Raw genomic sequence first — 11,316 nt, forward strand, 5'->3', positions numbered from 1 at the left:
TAGTGCGGATTGTGCAGGATTTCAGAGGATAATCTTAAGAGATAAACTAGATCTTTATATCTTATTACTTTTTTTAATTTGTAGAGCTAAATAGCTTTATTATTAAAGTACTTGTTTCTAGATCCGGCAAAGCCACTTATACTAATTGGAATGTTCTAGTCTGGTCTAAAAGCGCCAACGGAAGTCTAATATATAACAATTTAAAATTTACTTATAAAATACTCGGAGTTGTAGGAGAAGGTTAATATATTAGCTTTAATAAGTTTGCGGGGGCAACTTAAAAGTAGGTAACTCCAGATCTTGGCTTTAAATCCCGTTATATTTAACCTAAATAACCCCGCATTTAATATATTTACACTTTACAAAAAGGTTAACGGATATTTCGGACCCTAAAATAAAATAGCTATACCTTAAAGTTTTTATATTAAATAGAATAGTTCTTATAATTTCTGTTTTTCTAGTTAGTATTTAATTCAAGTTATTTAAGCTAATAGCCTTATAAATTAAAATATCTATTATTTCTAAGCTTTTTAAATATTCTTTTAAGTTATTATAAACTTTATATAAAAGTAATATTAGAGAATTTATTTTTCGAGGCTTATTTTACGTTATGAAAGTAAATTTACTAATATATACTTTATATAAAAGTATATTATTTTACAAAGTATATTATCTTAAAGTTTTATATAAATAACGTTTTAAAATATAAGCAGAAAAAGGTAAATATAAAAATTAAATAAACGGTTTCTAAATTATACTTTCTATAAAACTCCAGTCTACAATACTTAGTAGTCTGCTATAGTAATCGTATTAGAATTAATATATAAATATAAGGCCTTCTATTATTTATATTTCTTTTTCCTGCTAGTTTTATTATTTATATTATATCTTGTAATATATTAACTAGTAATATTAAAGTATAAAGTCTACGACTTCCAAAATGCTCTTTAATATCACAAAAATACTCAATTATCTTCTACTAATAGCTTCCACGCCAACAATAGTTTATGGAGAGGAACAAAATTACGGCACCAACCACGGTGCAGTTGCCTCGGAGAGCAAGATATGCAGCGAAATTGGCACACAATTGCTTCAAAAGTGTCACGGCGGTAGGTGTGGAAATGCTGTAGACGCTCTCGTTGGGACGGTTTTCTGCGTCGGGACTGTTGCCATGTACCACAGCGGTATTGGTGGCGGTGGCTTCGCCCTTGTTAGACTGCCAAACGGAACATACAAGTCGGTTGACTTTCGAGAGGTAGCACCGGATGCAGCGCATGAAAATATGTATCAAGGCAATATAGATGGTAGCAAGATTGGCGGCTTGGCCAGGTAAGAAACTTGACCTCCTGGGGGTGAAAACCTTCTAACACTAGCTTTGCAATATAGCGCTGTCCCAGGCGAGGTTAAAGGCTTGAAATACATTCACGAGAACTATGGAAACCTAAGATGGGCCGATGTCATGGCTCCTGCTATCAAGCTTGCCCGATATGGCTTTCCCGTTAGCAAAGACTTGGTTACATACATGGATTTGACAACACCAAATAGCTTCTTCACAGATGAAAAGGAATGGGCTATAGACTTTGCTCCGCAAGGGCATCGTGTGAGATACGGCGAGATAATGACTCGAGAGCGATACGCGAATACACTAGAAGATATTGCGAATCGAGGCCCCAAAGCCTTTTATACTGGACATATTGCTGAAGCGACTATCCGGGCTTTGAAAAGCCGTAACGGCTGTATGGAATTGGAAGACCTCGAAAGATATAACTTTACTCTCCCGGATCCCGTGAAAATACAATATCGGGACTACAGCCTCACAAGTATAAATGCCCCGTCTAGTGGTATTGTGGCGCTTAGTGCCTTGAATATACTAGGTGGTTTTCTTGATTTTGAAGAGCCTCGACAATCAAATTCATCGACACACCGAATGATAGAAGCGATCAAATGGGGATACGGCCAGCGGAAAGGACTTGGCGACCCTTCATTCGTGGCTCTTGGCCAGTACACTAAGAACATGATATCAAAAGAGACTGGTGACTGGATACGCTCAAAGATCTCCGACAATCAAACATTCGACGACGATTATTATGATGTCGATGGTACCGAGTTACTAAAGACACCTGGAACATCGCATATCGTAACAGCGGATGCTAGTGGCATGTCTGTATCTATGACAACCACGATTAACTTGTACTTTGGCTCACATGTTATGGTTCCAGAGACTGGTGTTATTATGAATAACGAGATGAACGACTTTGACATTCCTAGCGAGCGGAATCGATTTGGCCTTGACTCTAATAAGGCCAACTTTATTCAGGGTAGGAAGCGACCATTATCAGCCATCTCGCCGATTATCGCCGAGACGAGTGATAATAAGTTGCTCTTCTCGATTGGGTGCGCTGGAGGAATTCGGATTACCACAGCTAATATACAGAATGCTATCCACTTGTTGGATGGCAAGATGACTACTTTGGAGGCATTGAGCGAACCAAGACTCCATGCTCAACTGGGGCAGGCGAGGAACGTGACGATTGAGGGGGGGTATGATAATGGCGTAATTGGCTTCTTGGAGTCATTGGGTCATGGTATTAACAGAGGACCAGCGCAGACCTCGGCGCAGGGATTGCGGCGATTACCAGACGGGTCGTTTGAGGCTGCTGCGGAGCCGAGACAGTGCAACTCTGGTGCATCTGTTGTGTGAAGTATGGGAAATTGGATCTTCTTCTTGATTGCACGTAAATGCCAACTTACTAACCTTCTTTTGGCGGGATCCTTGTACTGTTTTTTTTTCTTTTTTTGAACCATTGTCATTCATTATCGTCGACATTCTGCTCACGGGCAATTACACTACCTTGACTAGCTAGGCTGGATCATCATCTTTACTAGTCGCTATAGCCGTATGTGCTAGATGAGGCGACATTTTCCATTTATCACAGGTAATAGTAATGGTCGAACAGGTATAGGTTTAGTAGGTTCTTAATTTACCAGCAGTTATAACTAAAGTATGCAAGCTACTACTTGATAGTTTCGATTCAGGACGTACCAATTTAAACCTAGCCACTATACAACCAGTCCCTAACCTTTTTATATCTAACTGAGTACCTTCCAATGCATTTATGTAGTATCTCGATATAATTTCGAATGCTCCTTACTGGAGTTGCAAGATATCTAGCTGGAATTGCAAGCAGCAATCTAGCTGATGGCCTCTCCGAATTTGTCTTTCTTCTCGGCCTTTTTGCCACGAGTCTTCGCGAGCCCGCTAGATGCATGTGCCTTGAGAAACTATTGTCTAACTTGGCCTAGTTTTTCAGCGAGACTGTCAAGTAGGCTCTCGCTCGCCGCCGTAGGTTGGCATGGATCAGTCCACTTAATGCCCCCAGTGCAATGTCCGCTCTGGATTTGGAAGCCAAGCATGGTAAACATGTCGCAGCTGCACTATCCCACATACAGGCACTCGAGAAGCCGTCAAGTTGGGATCCAAGATCTGGTGCTGGAAGACGTCCTTAAGCTCGAAGCCACCCAAGGCGTCGTCTTATCATGGACGATATTGACGAGCTTTACGAACCCTGTCCCCGTCATGAAGTGGTCCTTGGGGTCAACTTTTCGGATACCACCCCGGTACCGCTCTGGCATGCTCTGTTACGTATGGCGGAGTCAGGCTGGATTTCCCCCCATTCGATTAGGCGGACTGTGGCCATTCCTGGCTAGAGATCCCTTCGTCTGCATTTGAATGCGAAGCTCAAGAAGAGTATCGCCGCCAAGATTTGCCGTCCAAATTACTGAATATAAAAAAAGAATACACAGAACTTTGAAACTCGAGGTTGTTATTTAGAGTTCTATATCAAATATCCTGCTCTAAAACAAGACTACCGTAAAACCTTCCTGGTAATTTTTGTGGTGCCGGCAGGTTGAGCTGCCGTGATTACCGTTATTCGCACCCTTCAACACCACGCAGCCTAATAATTGTAGAAGTTCCATAAATTAGGCAATTCAGTCACCCTGATCGTGAGTTCTGTGCCCGCGGGACATGTAATGATAGTCGATGGATCTGGTTGAGAGCACCACTCTAGATAGTCTTGGTTGCATCCAACGGTTGAAACCTGGACACATCCGTCAAAGCCGGGAGCGATCGGCTTTACCTGGTAATTAAACGTGTCTTCATTACCACCAACATAGCTGACCTCTACCTGTCCGTTGATTTTCAGGTCCGCGCTTGGCCCTCCAGGAAATCTAGCTTCTCCTCCTGTCTGCGCAATCTGGATTTCTGGCCCTCCTGGTACTTTAACCACATCAACGGGGTTGTTCATGTCATTCGTTATAATAGCTTCACCAGCCTCGGCTTGTTGCATTCTCCAGTAGTATGCTGGGGAACCCAGAGAGAACGCAGCAAAGAAGGCTGCAACAGAGAGCATAGAATACTTCATAGTAGCGGGAGTTTAATTAATAGCAGAGAATGTGTTGATTAGCAGAATAGACTATTTTGCAGAGAGTAGATAATCTCGTGTTATTCTCAGCCCTCCTACTTATACTTTTTTATTAACAGATGGCTAGGATTATTTAAAATATAGAAATAATAATATTTAATAAGAAACTTTAATAACTAAAGTTAAAATAAAGTAAAATTTATATTTACTTTTTACTTTTATAACTTAATAAATAGTAATTTTTCCTTACTAGAAAGTTAATTATTTTTGGTGGGACTGCTGCTATCACAGTCTAGGGTGGATATTTGTCATTTAGATTTAGAGGTGGAATGTAACACTTGCTAAAAAGAGATTAGAAGCTGCCTATATAAGAAGAAACTTAAAGCTTGCTATCTTAAGCTTCGACTAAATAATAGCCACATAATATAACATATATTTGTTATATTACGCGGTTGGAATCCTTGTATATTCACGACTATCTACTTTTCTTTATTACATATCGGAAGCTTAAGATATTTTATACTCTGTTTACCGTTGCCGCCTATTATATAGTTCAAGTGCGCTTGACCAAGTTACTACGCTTGGTACCTGGCGAATATAGCCTTTCATCAGGAAAGGCAGATCCGAGACAAGTCTGGTGGCTTAAAGCTTAGATTGCAGCGTTGCAACTACAAAAACCTTAAGTATGTTGAGCAGCTATCAAGACATTTTAACTCGACGAATTGATTACAAGGTTCTGCCACCTACACCTACAAAAAGTGGAGATGACTCCTCGCAGTGTAAGGGTTGAATATCGCTATGTACGTATTTCACATAAGCAGACTGCTGCCTACGAAATACTACCCACAAACTGCGACTCATAGACTGCCGTTTATCTTCTCGCAGACCGCTGCTTATAAATTACTGCACACAGAGAACTAATTACAGACTATTACTTACACATTACTACGCTCAAATAACTGCCTACAGATTGTTATTCACAGATTCCTACTTATAAAGTACTAGCCACAGATGTATGCAGCGAAAACAAGTGTGTGGCTGGTAAACGTGCACTACTGCATGTCCGATTGCGTATTTTGACCTGCAATCAACAGACACTTGCATTTATCCCAAGGATGTAGCCATCTACGCTGTCATGGCTTCGCAGGGCGGTGCGGTTGAATGCGCACTTTGTGAGGAAATATCTCATAACATCTTAAGGTCAAGAGATTGACAATGCAGATGAGAAAACATGAGAAGCCATTTCAAGAATGCGGAAAAGACCACTCCAGGTATAGAGTTAGGGTTAGAGAAGCCATTTCAAGAATGCGGAAAAGACCACTCCAGGTATAGAGTTAGGGTTAGAGAAGCCATTTCAAGAATGCGGAAAAGACCACTCCAGGTATAGAAAACTCAGGCACAAATCTCAATCCTAATGTAGAGAGGAACTCGGACGGAAAGGCCATTGCACAAGAGTGCTTCAAATGCGAGATTGAGTTATGCATCTATACAAAACGGACGGCAGAAGTTTCGTAGAGTTATCACCCGGACGGCTAGCAAATATAAACGCTTCGCTCGTGGCGGATAGGTCTCCCTGTGACTGCAATACTTATTCGCCCAGCCTCGCACTGCTTTGAAGATACCATGATACAAACGTCACAACATTAACTTGCTCTTCAGTCCTCGTCGGCTCACATGTATTCCTCGGTACAACCTGTGTGGTCAGATTTGAATCCGATTGGACGTCTGGTGCGAAGGGTGCAAGTGTAGAAGTCAACTAGCCATAACTATAAAAAGCTGGGACACGTACTACCCGCTTGCCATCAAGGTACTGAAACTAGGATGAAGTCTAGAGACAAAATCAAGTTATGTTTGGGATATGGAGTTGGGTAGGAGCCCAAGTTATCTTGATATGGGTGAGAGGAAATATCACTCACAATTACTGTCTACCAGCTAGGAAGGACCTCGGGGAGAAGATATCAAGGTATTAAAGACCCGTTGCTCCTTATAGGATATCTAATTATATTACTACATAAAAAAATAGAAGAAGGATTTGGTAAGCCTTACTATTATTGTAAATATTGTTCAAGCAGCTTAACCATACCCTCGTGCCCTCCGGCAGCAGCTATTCCTAGCGGCTTCTGATTCTCCCTATTCTTAACCTTAATATCGGCCCCACGGTCAAGTAATAGCTTCACCGTAGATACATGGTTTTTCTCGGTAGCTAGCAGTAACGGCGTACTATGCATATCGTCCCTGGTCTCGATATCGGCGCCGTTATCAAGTAGCAGCTTAACCACAGCTATATGCCCTCTGTTAACAGCTATTGACAGCGGCGTGCGACCTATTTTATTCTTGACCTCAATATTAGCCCCGCGGTCAAGTAGCAGCTTAACGATAGATTCGCTCCCTTTCACGGAAGCTAGCAGTAACGGTGTATCCTTTGACCTATCCCTGGCCTCAATATTAGCGCCATTATCAAGTAGCAGCTTGACTGCAGACTCGCTCTCAAATAGAGTGGCGCGTGATAGCGGCGTGTCACCACACTCATTTGTAACCTTGATATTAGCCCCACGGTCAAGTAGAAGCTTCACTATAGATTCATGCCCCTTCATAGCTGCGTTTAATAGCGGTGTAACCTGACTTGTATTCCTAGCCTCAATATTAGCGCCGCGATCAAGCAGGAGTTTAACTACAGTTTCGTGCCCATGCTTAGCGGCTGTTGATAGCGGCCCGTTATAAGATATATCCGTAGCCTCAATATTAGCGCCGCGATCAAGTAGCAGTTCAGCTATAATTTCGTGCCCATTCTCAGCGGCCTTTAACAGCGGCGTGGCCCAGAGTTCATGCCTCGCGTCGATATTAGCGCCCTGGTCGAGTAAAAAATTGATCATGTCTTCGTATCCTTGTCGAGCTGTCCAATATAACAAAGCGTCTCTTAATTCGGGTGCTTTAGTGACATCGATGGCTGAGTTGTGCCAGTCTCGAAGCAAGGCTTTATGACTTCTTATCGCATGTTCCTTCCATGCGTCGTATGAATATTCCAGGAATAAAGAAAGTGGAAATCCACCTCTTTGGTCTTCTGGTTTATTAGTTTCGTCAAAGTCAATTTCCCAGTCTGACCACCAAGAACAAAAGTTTATATCACTCTGGCTAAACTCCTCTGCGCTCAAATACATCCAGCAAACCTTAAAAATAAGGATATTCGCCTCGTCCACGCTGGTATGGTACCACGTATTGGCTGTGTGCTCATCGAGAAGGAAGTCTTTCACAGACTGATGACAGAAGTTGAGAGTTGCATTATCCTCACTGCCTGCATGGAGGATCGAGCTGCAAACTGAGAGAATGTCAGAATAAAGCTGCATATCCTCGCCACTCAATATTGAATTCGTCTTCCAAGTTGCATATGCGGCTTGGAGCTCAGTCTTCTCCAATGGACGCAAGGCCCCTACCATGAAACGCAAGATGAACTGGGCATTCTCTCTGTTTTCGTCGGGAATTCTGTCCAGAATGGTAGAGTACGTGTTGTCAAGCCCGTGAGGAAGGCGGTTCAACTTCTCCTCCACTTTATGCTTGAGCGTTGTTTTCAGCTCTGCAATCATGAGGGATACCCAGAGAAAGGTATTTCCAGATTCTCGTTTCAGCGTTTCAATAACCTTTTGCTTTAGGCTTGGTGGGTAGTGCTTTCTCTTTGCGAGCTCATCAACTCGGTCGTCGATATATTTGGCCAGATCATGATTTATCTCGGCAGAGCCCATTTGTAATTGAGTTCCAACATCCTGTAGCTCATCCTCGATATCATTTATATGGGGCCTGCAGGTAAGCAGGATCTTGATTTTGCCCGAGTCCCCGGCAGGAGATAGTTGAGAAATTATTTGGATCCAGGAGAGTAAATCCTTACGAGTCGAAGCTTCACACTCGTCGAGAGCATCAATGAGGACGAATACTTTGTCTGAACGCTCATCCAGAAGCATGTTTTTCAGAATCCGCCGGAGAGCATAGACATCATTAAATAAACCCTCAAAGGCACGGCTTTCTTCGTACTTCTCGAAATCTGGCTGGACATGCTTAAATAATTCGTTTCTTTGTAGTAGAAGCTGCCATACAAGGCTTCGCAGTATCGCGGTTGGTGTCTTTCTCTCCTGATCCTTATCATCACAGAAAAAGTGGATAAACGTGTCTGAGGGATTTTTTTCAATCTTGCATTTCAAGAATCTAACGAGAAAAGTTGCCATCATCGTCTTTCCGATGCCTGGGGAGCCGATAAGGCGAAGAAGGTGCGAATTCGTACCGACAGCCCAAGCAGAGAATTCCTCGCGTTTTAGAATCCACTCGCAAGTGTTCTCTACTCGTTGACCCCTTTGAGCCTCAATCTTTGATAAGACATCCTCCGGATTTTTAACTCTCATCAGTTGGAGGCATCTCTGGAGTCTTCCGGATGTTGACGTTTCGTCCGTTGGGATAGGCTTTGGGTTTCGACGGCGACGAAGTCCCTCGTCAATGTCTTCAACCATACGTTGTATCTCCGGGTAGATCAACTTGAAAGAAGGGTCGTCAGCACCGTAGTACTTGTTAATCTTGAGGTGATCGGTGTGTAGCGATATTTTGTGATGGCCGTCAATGCAGGCGCTGTCTTCGTCAACAACCTGTTGGGGCGTTAGATCTTGCGCTGCGCAACGACAAGGAATAGAACACAAACCAATGTTCTCGAGGGAACAAAGGTCCCCAGAAGAGGTAACCGGGACGAGTAGTCTGTCACGAGCTGTTCAAAGGCGCAAACTACTGGCACCGATTCGGAAAAGAGCCAGCCAGAGAAGTCGCGTAGACGATCCCCGAGGGAATCTGAATGCTTCTCCAAGGCCTTTAGTAGCCTATCTTCAGGAGCCAACCCGGACGGCATAAGAGATGCAATTATTGCTCCCCATGCTGCGGCTGGGCTCCCTCGATGAGGCGTGCCAAGAAAGACCACCCCGATAGTCGATGCGGAGATTGAAAGATGCGGAGAGCAATGCCTGGATGCGGATACGATGGCCTGCCAACGGTTAAAATGGTTGAGTGAGTAAATGTCAGTACACACACAGTCACGTGTGAGGCACCATATCATTGTTGCTACGCCGGCTCGTTTGAGCTAGCTCTTTTCCTCTCCGATCTTGATCAAGCTTTTCACTTCTACCAGGCCTCTTGTAACACGCACTTGATAAGTCGCATTACGAGCTCTTGTGCCTTCATCGTAGACCCCTCGCGTGGACCCTCACACTAAGGACTATTTGCGACGGTTACGTACTTGTTCGATAACATTGCCCCCAAAACTATGTCCGATAAAGATCAAGGGCCTGTCAATAGCCTGCAACAGAAAACCATCAGCATACTATGTAGGCTATAAATCGCGACATGGGACCAACCTTGTTCTGCTCGCGGTCGTTCCGAAGACTATCTAGTAGGGTATCCGAAATGCTTGAGAGTTTCTGTTGAGGGGCGTCCCAGAACCATCTCGAGTCGTAATTGAAGGCTAGAACTCGACATGGTTTGGGTAACTTGGCTGGAAGTAGTTCTTGAAGCCAGTTAAAAGGTTTGTCGGGGTATCCGCGACAGTTAGGAGGGTTGTTCTTGGGCAGCCAGACCCAGGCGTAGTCTGGATTCGCGCCGAGCCCATGAACAGCCACGATACTAAGCATAATGGTCAGGTCTTATTTTCCATCACTTGTCAGCGTTGACATACTCAATTTTGGGCGCATCAGAGTCGTGCAATATTTGCAACCCTGGCTCAGCCGCTGGTGGAAGAGTCTTGTTTGATGCGTTGCCTTCGTCTGGCGAAACGCCTTCTGATGGCGTCAAATTCACCGAACTCCCGTCGCCAGAAGTTTTTTTAGTTCTTCCTGAGTCATCACTTCTCTCATTTTCTGGTTCGAGTTTACCGCTTTCGGGCTGCGACCGACGTAGATAATAGAACGAGAATATGAGCACAACGGGAAGCACGAAGTAGATAGGAAACACGGCCCTAGCGGCACCTTGGGGTCGCGTGAAGCCTGGGTTGAGGCCCGAGAACGGAAAGAAGGACATTTCAGAATCGTGTGCCGTCACAGAGGCCTCGCTTGTCCAGTGATTTGGTTTCTGGCTGATGGGTAGCGAGGAGACTTCACGGTCGTCTGTTTCGTTGTGAGCTGACAAGCTAAGGGGATCCACAACTTGTGGCGAGGAGAAAAGCCCCCAGGTGCTTTATCTCGGGGGGTGAGGGCAGGTTAAGGGGGCAAGAGACCGTAGCGGGTGCCCAAACGGCGAGAAGCTAGCCACAGGAGGGATAATACGTGGCAACATACTGACGTATGAGACGTGCTCTCTGTCCCCGCATGGCGAACGGTGAAGGAGAGGTAGGTCAGGCGTCCAATGTCGTATCTCGGGTGTTGTCAGCCCAACGGTAACACGGCAGTAACTTGTAGGGTGCTACACGGACCACACCGTATCAAAATGTTATTCGTTCTGTCCATGATTCCACTGCATTTGTAGGCCAGTGGAATGGTTGCCGTGGTAGTTCTGTGATTGGAACAAGTGCGATTGCTGACTACGACGAGACTCCAGATCCATGCCGGTATTCGGCCCGTCCCGCCGCTAGTGCCGCTAGCGCTAGTTCATCCGAGCTGCCGCCGTGTGTGGGGTTGACCTTGGTCTGCACCACATGGAGTAAAGAGGGGAGGTACCTGTTTGCGCTTTTAAGTCCTAGTTTTAACCAAAGATGTTATGAAAAATCTGTCTAGTTTTCTATTATCACGAAGTAGTTAGACACAAATATGACTTTTGAAGGACGAAAAGGAGATAACTTTTATTGATACTAGCTACTGCTGCGAGAAAACGCACGCTATGCCAACGGGCAAACGGACAGCTTCCACGAATATATCAAGAACTTGCTTTCCAAGAA

At 44.2% G+C, this 11,316-nt stretch overlaps 4 protein-coding genes across 4 annotated transcripts; 2 read left to right on the top strand and 2 right to left on the bottom strand.

Moving 5' to 3' along the window:
• Positions 1–940: 940 nt before the first annotated feature.
• Positions 941–2,701, top strand: MAA_09508 (Gamma-glutamyltranspeptidase; the record flags this gene model as incomplete). Its single annotated transcript, XM_007827506.2, has 2 exons — positions 941–1,329; positions 1,387–2,701. 2 exons carry the CDS (start codon positions 941–943, stop codon positions 2,699–2,701), a joined length of 1,704 nt encoding a protein of 567 aa, XP_007825697.2.
• A 720-nt stretch (positions 2,702–3,421) lies between these two features.
• MAA_11056 (uncharacterized protein) lies at positions 3,422–3,730 on the top strand (the record flags this gene model as incomplete). The annotated part of the gene is made up of 1 exon (XM_011413022.1): positions 3,422–3,730. The coding sequence occupies one exon, from the start codon at positions 3,422–3,424 to the stop codon at positions 3,728–3,730; it is 309 nt and encodes a 102-aa protein (XP_011411324.1).
• Positions 3,731–3,956: 226 nt separating this feature from the next.
• MAA_09509 (uncharacterized protein) lies at positions 3,957–4,424 on the bottom strand (the record flags this gene model as incomplete). The annotated part of the gene is made up of 1 exon (XM_007827507.1): positions 3,957–4,424. One exon carries the CDS (start codon positions 4,422–4,424, stop codon positions 3,957–3,959), a length of 468 nt encoding a protein of 155 aa, XP_007825698.1.
• A 2,048-nt stretch (positions 4,425–6,472) lies between these two features.
• MAA_09510 (Ankyrin repeat-containing domain protein) lies at positions 6,473–10,463 on the bottom strand (the record flags this gene model as incomplete). The annotated part of the gene is made up of 5 exons (XM_007827508.2): positions 6,473–9,049; positions 9,103–9,435; positions 9,688–9,747; positions 9,806–10,070; positions 10,123–10,463. 5 exons carry the CDS (start codon positions 10,461–10,463, stop codon positions 6,473–6,475), a joined length of 3,576 nt encoding a protein of 1,191 aa, XP_007825699.2.
• Positions 10,464–11,316: the final 853 nt, after the last annotated feature.

The sequence above is a fragment of the Metarhizium robertsii genome (assembly GCF_000187425.2).
Source record: "Metarhizium robertsii ARSEF 23 chromosome Unknown MAA_Scf_4, whole genome shotgun sequence".
NCBI classification, from domain to species: domain Eukaryota; kingdom Fungi; phylum Ascomycota; class Sordariomycetes; order Hypocreales; family Clavicipitaceae; genus Metarhizium; species Metarhizium robertsii.